The sequence below is a fragment of the Mobula hypostoma genome (genome assembly GCF_963921235.1).
Source record: "Mobula hypostoma chromosome Y unlocalized genomic scaffold, sMobHyp1.1 SUPER_Y_unloc_3, whole genome shotgun sequence".
Taxonomy (NCBI): domain Eukaryota; kingdom Metazoa; phylum Chordata; class Chondrichthyes; order Myliobatiformes; family Myliobatidae; genus Mobula; species Mobula hypostoma.
In genome coordinates, this window is record NW_026948173.1 from 283,501 (window position 1) to 295,655 (window position 12,155).

The 12,155-nt window shown below is 42.3% G+C and overlaps 1 protein-coding gene across 1 annotated transcript in view; it reads left to right on the top strand.

Annotated features, from left to right (window-relative positions):
• Positions 1-12,155, top strand: part of LOC134341434 (puromycin-sensitive aminopeptidase-like) — a gene marked incomplete at its 5' end in the record, with an annotated part of 301,555 nt that overhangs the window by 276,443 nt on the left and 12,957 nt on the right. The window contains one exon of the mRNA XM_063039287.1: positions 5,976-6,083. Within this exon, the coding sequence (XP_062895357.1) occupies positions 5,976-6,083 (108 nt within the window). The remainder of the gene's footprint in view (positions 1-5,975; positions 6,084-12,155) is intronic.

The window sequence follows — 12,155 nt, forward strand, 5'->3', positions numbered from 1 at the left end:
AAAGGATACCAATTTCTACAGATGGTGGAAATAGAACAACGTTCATAAAATGCTGGAGGAACTCAGTAGGTCAGGCAACATCTATGGAGTGGAATAAACAGTCATTATTTTGGGCTGAGATCCTTCATCAGGGTCTTGGTCTGAATAGGAGATGTTGAGATTTCATGCAGAATGGCCTGATAGATCACGACAGAAGCTAAATTCATACAGAATTCATAAGGATTGGAGGGAAGGGCAGCAGGTGGGGGCTGAGGGTAGATATTTTTAAGGACCAAGTAAGTGCTTTGTGTTTGTGACAGCTGGACTGTGTCAGGTCTTATCTTGGTATCTTCCAATGAATCACAGTTCCCTTTGACAACACCATGGTTCATCTTCCTAATACATTCGGCACTCCTTATTGGCGAGTTCCGCATGTGGGAATTCAACCAACCACGAATCGAGAAAACCTGGAAGTGATCTTCCAGCATCTGTTCGAGTATTACTGTATTGGCCTTGTGTTGTGTTAGTGCACTTCTTTGTTCCTGCGAAAAAATGGCTCCTAAAAAGCAATCAGGTAGTCAAAGCAATTCTTCAAAGGCTAAGAGGGAGCATAAAGTGCTATCTCTCGCCGAGAAAGTGGAAATATTAGATCTTTTGAAAAGTGACATGTCGCATTCCAAAGTCAGCTGTAAGGTTGGTAAGAACAAATGGAGCATTCGCACAATAAAGCAGAAAGAAGCTGAAATCCATGGAAGTATAAGTGCTGCCCCTACAACGGCAAAAATGGTCTCTCTGGTTTGTGATAAAGTGCTTGCAAAGACTGAGAAAGCATTAAGTGTGTGGTTAGAGGATATGTCGCAGAAGCATATCCCTGTTGATGGCCAAATTATTCGTGAAAAAGCACTGTATGAGCACTACTGTGATTGAGTTGGGGAGAGCGAGAGAAGGAGTTTAAGGCTAGTAAGGGAAGGCTGGCTGGCTATGTAAAGCACTACAGATTCAAGAACGTAAAGAATATGGGAGAATCTGCATCGGCTAATGCCGAGGCCACAGCAGTGTTCCCAAAGGAGCTCAAGAAACTCATAGAAGAGAAAGGCTGCCTTCCAAGCAAGCCTTCAATTGTGATGAAACGGGCTTGTTCTGGAAGAAGATGCCCAATGGTACCCACATCCGTAAGAGTGCCCAGCAGGCCCCACGGTTCAAAGCCTGGAAAGATCGCCTTACTCTGGTGCTGTGTGGCAACGCAGCCAGTCACGTGATCAAGCCAGGACTTGTCTACCGAGCAAACAATCCCTGGGCCCTTAAGAACAAAAACAAAAATTGCTGACCTTTGTTCTAACACAACAAGGCAGCTTGGGTGACAGCGATCTTGTTCTTGGAATGGTTCCAATTGTGCTTCATTCCTGAAGTCAAGAAATACCTCGAACAGAAGCGGCTGCCATTCAAGGCCCTCCTCATAATTGACAATGCTCCCCGCCATCCCCAAACTCTCTGCTTCGTCGACGATAATGTGGAAGTGATGTTCCTGCCTCCTAACACTACGTCACTGCTGCAGCCACTTGATCAAGGCATCATCAAGCGCATTAAGGCGACTTACACCTGCCTCACCTTCGGGAGGATTCGTGTTGCCCTTGATGCTAACCCTGACTGCAGCATCCTGGATTTATGGAAGAAATTCACAATTGCAGACGGAATTGTGCTTAGTGCAGAGCTGTAGATGCTATAAAGCCCGAGACAGTCAATGCATGTTGGAAGCCATTATGGAGTGAGACCGTTAATGATTTCAGGGGCTTCCCCACTATTGATGCAGAAGACAGGGATATCTTGAATGTTGCAAGGGAAGTTGGCGGGGAAGGCTTCTCTGACATGATTGAGGACAACGTCCTGGAACAATAGTGAAACCCTTACCAACAAGGAGCTCGAGGATCTGCTGAAATCCTCTGCAGAAGAAGATGATGATGATAATGAAGATTTAGAGGAGGCAGAGCCATCAATTTGGACACTTGAAAAATTTGCAGCAGTTTTTCAACAGGTGCAAGTGTTAAAGGGTTGATCCTTTGATGGAACAAAGCCTCCATGTTACCCGAGGGATAACAGCATGCCTACAACCACTGCAAGATTTGTTTGATGATGCAAAGAAAAAGAAGAGATAGCTTCCTATAACAGTGCTTCTAACTAAAGCATCTGCAATTATGAAGTCTCAACGTTCGACGGTTGAAGATCCTCAGCCCTCAAACTCCACAGATCCTGATTTTAGTATTATTGACCCTCCTGCAAAGTGTCCTTATTCCATGAACAAGACAGTGTAACAACTTCTGTACAGATACTACAAGTTTTACTCATCGTTTGATTATTGTTCACCTTACATCTTGTTTGCTTGCTGCTTGTGTTGTGAGCGGGAGGAACATGAACACTACAGTCTTTTTTTCTTGTTAATAAGACAGTGTAACGACTATGTACATTGCATTTCCATTGTACTAGGTGTTATAAATTCTGTAATCTAGAGATTATTACAAGTTTTACTCGTTTGATTATTGTTCGCCTCGCATCTCAATCGCTTGCTGCTTGTGAGCGGGAGGAACATGTACACTACAGTACAGTCTTTTTCTGGTCAATAAGATAGTATAACGATTATTTGTATTGCATTTCCATTATGTAAGGTGTAATAAATTCTGTAATCTAGAGATTATTAAAAGTTTTACTAGTTGTTTGATCACTGCCTCTCGTTCCTTCGCTGCTTGTGTTGTGAGTGAGAGGAACATGTACAGTACAGTATAGTTTTTTTCTAGTCAATATTCCCTAAACGTTACAGTATAACAACTATTTACATAGCATTCACTTTGTATTAGGTATTATAAGTAGAAATGATTTAAAGTATATGGGAGATGTGCATAGGTTATATGCAAATACTACATCACTTTATATAATGGACTTGAGCATCTGCAAATTTTGGTATCCACGGGGGATCCCGGAACCAATCCCTTGTGGATAATCCCCTGCCAACATCAGTGAACTTGAGACCAGGTATCCAGAGGCTTTGCTCGTTACAGCCGGGGACTTTAACCAGGCCAACCTCAGAAAGGCGCTGCCAAAGTTATACCAACGTGTCTCCTGCCCCACTAGAGGTCGGAATATACTTGACCACTGCTACACAGCAGTCAAGGATGCCTACCGTTCCGTCCCACGACCTCACTTCGGAAAATCGGACCATCAGGCCATACTCCTCCTCCTGGCATGCAAAGCAGAAACTGAAGAGGGACGGTGTCAAAAGTAGTGTCGTGTTGGACGGAGGAAATGGATGAGGTCCTCTGTGACTGCTTTGAATCGGTGGACTGGTTAGTATTCAAGGACTCGGCAGTTAACCTCGATGAGTATGCCTCAGCTATCACAGACATCATTTGGAAAAGCACAGAGGACTGTGTGTCTCACAAGACGATCTGGGTATTCCCTAACTGGATACCTTGGATGAATTATGAGATCAAGTCCCTTTTAAAGGCTAGAGCTGTGGCTTTTAGGTCCGGGGATACCAGTCGCTACACGGAATCCAGGAGTGAACTCCAGAAAGCCATTAATGGTGCCAAGAGGCAATATCGAGCCAAGTTGAAAGCCCAGGCTAACCAAAGGGATGCCAGTAGACTATGGCAAGGTCTAAATGAGATCACTGTGCGCAAAGAAAAGGCTGGGAATATCAATCACTTCTCTTCCTGACGGACTTAACGTATTCTACGCAAGATTCGAACAGAAGAGGAGCGTCCTGCTCCCTCCGGATGAACCAGATCTGGTGGCATCGAGATTCATCGTCTCCAAGGAGGACGTTAGAAGGCGACGGGCCCAGATGGCGTCGCAGGATGGATTCTCTGGGCCTGTGCAAGCAAGCTAGCTGGAGTGTTTGCTGACATCTTCAACTGCTCCTTGCTTCAGTCTAAGATCCCCTCGTGTTTTAAGAAGACAACGATAATCCCAGTGCCGAAGAAGAGCAAGGTGGCATGCCTGAATGACTATCAACCTGTGGCTCTGACATCAATTGCTATGAAGTGCTTCGAGAGATTGGTTATGGCACACATCAACCACAGCCTACCGGGCAACCTCGACGCTTTGCAATTCACCAGTGGAGCAACAGGTCAACGGCAGATGCCATCTCTCTGGCCCTACATTCCTCCTCAGAACACCTGAAGAATAAAGATGCATACGTAAGGCTCCTTTCCATTGACTACAGCTCTGCCTGTAATACCATCATTCCAAATAAACTGATTCCTAAGCTCTGGAACCTGGGCCTTAGCACTCAGATCTGCAGCTGGATCTTCAACTTCCTCACAGACAGGAGCCAGGCTGGAGAAAATAGGGGACAAGTTCTCCTCTACAATCACTCTGAACACCGGTACCCTACAAGGCTGTGTACTCAGCCCCCTGCTGTACTCACTGTACACCCATGATTGTGTAGCGAAGTTTCCATCAATCTCAATGTATAAGTTTGCTGATGACACCACAATTGTAGGCCGTATCTCGGGAAATGATGAGTTTGAGTAGAGAGAGGAAATTAAGAACCTGGTGGCATGGTGTGAAGACAATAACCTATCCCTCAACGTCAGCAAGACAAAGGAATTGGTTGTTGACTTCAGAAGGAGTAGCGGACCGCATGACCCAATTTACATCGGTGGTGCGCAAGTGGAACAGGTCAAAAGCTTTAAGTTCCTTGGGGTCAATATCACAAATGACCTGACTTGGTCCAACCAAGCAGAGTCCACTGCCAAGAAGGCCCACCAGTGCGTTTACTTCCTGAGAAAACTAAAGAAATTTGGCCTGTCCCGTAAAACCCTCACTAATTGTTATAGGTGCACCATAGAAAGCATTTTTCTAGGATGCATCACAACCTGGTATGGAAGTTGTCCTGTCCAAGACCGAAAGAAGCTGCAGAAGATCGTGAGCACGGCGCAGCACATCACACAAACCAATCTTCTGTCCGTGGACTCACTTTACACTGCACGCTGTTGGAGCTGTGCTGCCAGGATAATTAAGGACACGACCCACCCAGCCAACAGACTTTTCACCCCTCTTCCCTCCGGGAGAAGGCTCAGAAGCTTGAAGACTCTTATGGCCAGATTTGGGAACAGCTTCTTTCCAACTGTGATAAGACTGCTGTACAGATCCTGACCCGGATCTGGGCTGTACCCTCCAAATATCCGGACCTGTCTCTCGGTTTTTTTTTACACTACCTTACTTTCCATTTTTCTATTTTCTATTTATGATTTATAATTTAAATTTTTAATATTTACTAATTTTTACTTTTTAATATTTTTAATATTTAATATTTGTAATCCAGGGAGTGTGAAGTGCAGAATCAAATATCGCTGTGATGATTGTGCATTCTAGTACCAATTATTTGGCGACAATAAAGTATAAAGTATAAGGAGGGCTGACTGTAAATGGAATATAAATATCCAACTGCCAAAATAATGGGAAATGTTAGGGGAGACGATCGGATGTAGATGTCAAAGTCTTTAGAATTGTTAAGAAGATGTACAGTGTATTGACCTTCAGTAGTGGGGGGATTGAGTTAAAGAGCTATAAGGTAATATTGCAGATCTATAAAACTTCAGTTAGACCACACTTAGAGTACTGTGTTCATTTCTATTTGCCTCGTTATATGAAGGATATGGACGCTTTAGAGAGGGTGCAGAGCAGATTTACTAGGATGCTACCTGAATTAGAGAGCATTCCTACAAGGAAAAGCTAGGGCTTTTCTCTTTGGAACAAAGGATGATGAAAGATGAATAACATGATGAGGCATAGATCAGGTGGACAACCAGAGATCTTTTCCCCAGAGTGGAAATGGCTAATACAGGATAATTGATAATTGAAAGTCCAGTTTCCTATTCCTACTTAATCCTGTGTTGAAATTGCTTGCTTCAGCAAAAGCCCTTCTCATGAACGGATAAATTATAACATTCTCACATCTACAGTTTTATGACTTAACTGAGTGTCATTATATTTTACAGCTGCATAAACAAGCAGATCTCCAGGAAGAGAAGGTTCGAATTGAAAAATTACTGGGCGCCATCTCACACCCTGACCTTATTCAGAAGGTTTTGACCTTTGCTATGTCGGTATGTTATTTCTTTCTAACTGATAATTCTCACTTGTGCATTAATTTCCAAGAAGTTCAGACAATGCAAAGGCAAAAGGGAGTGCTTTGATCACATGGAATTTAAATATTTTGAGAGCCTTCTCAAAACTTTGTGGAACCTTTAGCAACTTCCAACTTCCCTTCCATTTGAAATTAGCACTGTGCTTCATAAATAGTACATCCTACATTTGTTGTGTACCAGCTGTGGTTTGTGGTACCTTCTCTATTCTCTATTCATTTTAAGGGTAATACAGTCAGATCTGCGAAGTATCTTTTTGTAGTTCAAGGCTTTTTTAATATTGTATTCACTCAAAAATTAAACCTTCTCTTCTCCGTGCCTAATACTTTGCTGCTATTTGCTTTTCAGGAATATTTTTCCTTACTTTAACTCTGCAGAACCACTGTCATCAACATAGCAAATCATTTTTGAATCTGTGATAATGGCACTTATTCAATGTGAGAAGGATTGACCCATTCAATTAAAAAAATTTGTGCAGCATCTCTTCCCCCATGTTTTTCATTTGTACATCACAAAGCTGCACAATTATACATAACCTCACTGTGCAAAGTCTCCTCTCCAGCCTCTGCTTGCACTCTCAACAAACCCTATACAGCAGATTTCTGAATAGCAGACACAAGGAGAGTTCAGCCTTGCTCTGAGCCTTTATTTCTGTGATCAAAGCTTCCATAACCGTAGTGGTTTGGTCATTTAACTAGATATCAGACAGGTTAAGTTGATCGGCTAGAAGGAGATAAACCACTGGTTGTCTGTCAGCCAGCTCCCACCCATGTAGGAACTCTAATGGCATTGGCAAAAGTGACAGCTGGCTCTTCCTTTATTCAGTCCTTGTTATATCAATCATGTGGAAAAATCTTTACTGATATACATCGCTGGTGTTAATTACTCAAGTTCAAAGCTGTTTACTTTTTTGAAAATCTTCTTCGATAATAAAAATGATAATGTTGACGATATAACTGTCCTGCAGCTTTGAATTCTAAAGATGGATTTCAACATCTAAGCTTCCATCCAGGTCTTCCTGTTTCCTGAACTTCCTGTTTTGGATTACCTCTAAGAGCGTGCTGCTGTAGTGCCCAATTTTTTATCCCACCATTGTTCGGGCCACTTTGCCAAGTCCTTTACACAAATTTGATTTAAAACTCATCTAGTATGTTCAGGAGTAAAAACTACCCCCCCACCCCCATCTACCAGTGGTTTCCCATTTTAAACGAATAAAACAGACTGACATCTGAGCTAGATCCACCTGCGTTCCCCCCAACCCCTGATATACACTATTGTAAATGGCTGATCTGCTCAGGGGCCAAAACCACATGTTTTCTGTCACTCTTTCCCTGCAGGGAAAGTTGCTCACTACCAACTGGGAGGGTGCAACATTCTCAGCTATAGTATTCTCCATGAATGGCCCACCAAGATGAGATGATCCATTTACAGGAGATGCGTTTGTAGGGGGTGTGAGCAGACTATGCTTTGAAAAGAGTAAATCAAAGACAAAGTAGTGTTGTAGGAAACTGATAGGATTACCTTATTCTGTTATTCTGGCTTAGTTGCATTAATATGACTATGCTGGATCGACAAAGATTTTTATTGTCATATTTTGATGAGATTTATAGATTTGCCACTTATGGTTGAATAATACAATAATACCTGGAGACTGCAAACTCAACCAGCTCCATCACTAACACCAAGGACATCTTCAAGAGGTGGCATCCAACATTAAAGTTCCCATAACCTAGGACATGCTCTCTTCTCATCAGGGAAGAGGTAAAGAGTCTGAAGAAACACACTCAATGTTTTAGGAACAGTTTCTTCTCCTGTGGCATCAGATTTCTGTTTGGAAAATGAACCATCCATGATGAGACTTCAATTTTTTACAATACAGTCCGCCCTCCTTATCCGCGAGGGATTAGTTCCAGGACCCCTCGCGGATACCAAAAAACGCGGATGCTCTAGTCCCTTATTTAACCTGATTCAATGTGGTGGACCTTAGGACCCAGCGGAACCCCGGACCTTATTTAACCTGTCTGTGTGGTGGACATTAGAACCTGGCGGCGGAGCTCTGAATCCGCAGTGTTGCTGTTCACGAAAATAATCACGATCACGATTGAAAATAAAGTGGAAATAATAAAGTGATCAGAAAGAGGTGAGATGCCATCTGTCATTGGAAAAGCGTTAGGCTACAGTCGGTCAATGAGTGGAACAATTTTTAAAGGATAAAGTGAGAAAGGCCCTGCCCCGATGAAAGCTACAATTATTACCAAGCAAGGCAGTGGTTTAATTATTGGGTTTTGGGTTTTTGATTCTTCACATCAACCCGGCAGGGATGGAGAGCGCGCTCGGGAGCAGTCTGTCACTCGATCAAACGCGGGAACTTCCATTCCCGACCCGGCGCTGAAACATACGTTTCTTAAGTGTTTTATATGCATAGAAAGTTAAAATATATACGAAGACAAATTTTTGACTAACTTCCGCTAAATAACACCGGGTGTACCTGTTCCGACTTACTTAGTAAGAGAACTTCCGGGTTTTTTTCAATCCCGATCCAGGATAACCTACGCACATCCTCCCGTATACTTTAATTCAGAGGTCCCCAACCCTTTTTGCAACGTGGACCAGTTTAATATTGACAATATTCTTGCGGACCGGCCGACTGGGGGGGTGGGTGGCGGTGTTCAAGTAGGGTTAAACTCAATACGTCTTTTACAGTTAGAGTTGCCAACTTTCTCACTCCCAAATAAGGGACAAAAGTAGCAATCAAATACGGGACAGTTTTTACCCCAGCAAGACTACCATGACCATGAAGCCTTGCACGGGCACCTGTGTGCACATGTGTGACGTGCGCATGCGCGTATGTGCCGATTTTTTTCCACAAATCGGTTTTGACTTAATCTTCCCGACTACACTGTACATACATTATTTCTACTTTATACAGGCTGTGTATTTATCATATCATTCCTGCTGTTACTATGTGTTAGTGTTATTTTAGGTTTTATGTGTTATTTGGAATGATTTGGTAGGTTATTTTTTGGGTCTGGGAATGCTCATATAAATTAATAGTAATTGCTTCTGCGCTTTATGCCATTTTGGCGCGAAAGGTTTCATAGGAACGCTCTACCCTAGTGGGGGAAATACGGGACAAGGGCGGTCCCGTATGGGACAAACTAATTTAGCCCAATATACGGGATTCCTAGCAAATATAGGACAATGGACAACCCTATGTTCAAGTTCAACAGTGCGTGACAGGGAATGAGGAAAGGTGCAGCTGTCTCGTATTGTTTCCTCACGGCCCGGTAGCACATGCTTTGCGGCCCAGTGGTTGGGGACCCCTGCTTTAAATCATCTCTAGATTACTTATAATACTTAATACAATGTAAGTGCTATGTAAAATAGTTGTTATACTGTATTGTTTGGGGAATAATGACATGCTCGAACAACAAGTGCTGGAAGAACTCTTCCGGGTTTTCTCGATACGCAGTTGGTTGAATTCGTGCATGCAGAACTCGCAGATAGGGAGGGCCAACTGTACTTACTTAATTCATTTTTTTTAACATAATATAATTTATAGTTTATTGTGCATTGCTGCCACAGGATGACAAATTTCATGACATATGCCAATGATATTAAACCTGCTTCTCATTTGGTCCTTGTTTTTGATGTCAGTTTAAATAATATGTTTTTTTTTAAAAAAGATCCGTTGAGCACATCTTCCTACCACTATACACCATTGGGCCCCTCGTAGTTCAAAGTAGATTTATATCACAATATACAACCCTGAAACCCATTTTCCTGTGGGCATTCCCTTTGACTCACAATGCTCTGACTTCAGGGAATAGTAGAATTTTGTAGTGTTTAAATCCTTCTCAGGCTTCTAGCCAGGTATAGGTATCGATTATAACTGATGTTTCAATGACAAACTCTGTCAGTTTTCTCAGGAATGATACCTGGGCATATCTAGTCCAGTGTTATTGATACCGCCTGTAGTCCATCCCTCCTGATTGGTTAGTCCTCATGGAATCAGGATTTTGCTCTCCCATCTTGTTAGCAATTGAATTCCAGTTCTTACCTAGAATAAGACCTTCATCTTTGTAAAATTCAATTCCTCTAGTTTTATTTCAACGGGTTCCTTTACCAGGTGATCCTAAAAGCTACTAGTGCAGCACAATAGTTTGGTGCCATTGAAGTCAATCCTATGGGCATTGCAAATGCAGTGTTTTGCTATCGCTAATTTTTCCAAGTAACACAAGCAGATACACCTCCTGTGCTCCTTGGTGTGGGTTTACTTAATGCATCCTGAAGATGGCAGAGTTTGTCATTGTGACGAAAAACCAGGTTATCAGAAGATTGATGCTAATGAGAGAGAGATAAGTGAGACAATGGAGAAACATTCAAAATGCTAATAAGAGAGAAGAGAGAGATTAACGAGAAAGAAACACATTTCAGAATATTGACAGGCTTTGAACCTGAACTGTTTGAAGTTTGATGGACAGGCGATAACCCCAGCAGGGGGATAAAAAGAACAGGTTCGCTAAGGCATGACACACCACGAGATCAGGAGATAACAAGACCGTGGAAGAGCGGTGTGCTCCCACAAGTTGGTGGGAGTTGGAGGTCTGGTTCGAGGGAACCGACCATAGACTGATAGGGTGAAAAGGGACGATCGGCAGGAACCTGGTGTGTGTGTCCACCCTCGCCTGGGTGCCGGGTTCACCATGGAAGAACGGTCGTATCTGGAATGGAGGGGTCACAGTCGGTGACCACAGAAGACACAAAAGGATTCGCCCGAAAGCTAACTGCGAACATCAAAGGTCTGTTTGAATCAAAATTTGCATTCTCTCTCTCCAATGGCACAACAGCGATTACTGTGAACTGTACTAAGCTGAACTGAGCTCTGCGTCACTTGAGACTGATCATTTTACTCCTAGACTGTGATAGAGCTTGGTTGATTCCTATTACCCTAGTTCTGTGTACATGTGTGTTTTATCATTGCTAACCTGTTGCATTTATATCCCTACAATTAGAGAACTGTGTTAATTATTTCTGTAATAAAACTTCATTAGTTTCTGTTAAACCAGACTCCAACTAGTGGTCCATTTCTGCTGGTTTGGCAACCCAGTTACGGGGTACGTAACATCATCAAAACCTTGATTATAATCATTAACATGTACCTTGCTGGCATCTGAGGAGAGTTTATTCATCATATAGGTCGAGAAAGCACTAGATCCTTCATGTAGTGTTTTATACATAATATTTGGTAAGCTTGTTATATTTAGCAAAAAAAAAATCAATTTGGCTGGCAGGTCCTGATTCTGGACATTTGCTGACTTTTCAACCGTACAGATGAAGGGACAAATCAGTCAGAATGAAGACCATTTTTTTTCCCCACCATTTCTCTTTGCTCTTTTTTCCCATTAAGAAACTAAATCATGTGCATTATTAAATTAACTGATTTTAACTTTAGACTCCAACCCACTGTCAAATTACAGCAAGTGTTTGTTTTCTTGGCACGTTTTTAACAATATTGTGACGGTGAACCAAAATGCTTAGTCATTGGTTGAATGCACTATTATATCAGGCTTATTTAATGATTGTTTTTTCCAGAGTTGGTCTTGGGCAGGGCAGTGATCAGGAAAGTGCTGCTGAAGCATAGCCACCAGCAATGGGGAAGAGACAAAAAAAGACTTCTTTTCCTGCAGCGCTGGCTTATAACCAATGAGTTCTTCGTTGTATTGAATATGGTGGGCGTGTTATGTTGGCATAGGAGTGGGTGGCAACACTTGCAGTCTGCCCCTAGCATATTCTAGGGCATGCTGATTGTTAATGCAAATGACGCATTTGTGATAAATCTGAATCTGAAAATACAGGACACCAGATTAGTTGAATGTCCTAAAATATATTTAAGTTTTAGTACTGATCAATTATAAATTGGATGAGATGGACCCCTTGTTTAATGGTATTGGTCCATGCATAAAAAGAATTGGGAATGCCTGCCTTAGGCACATCTCAATCACTAACAATTGAGGAAACATAATGCTGTTT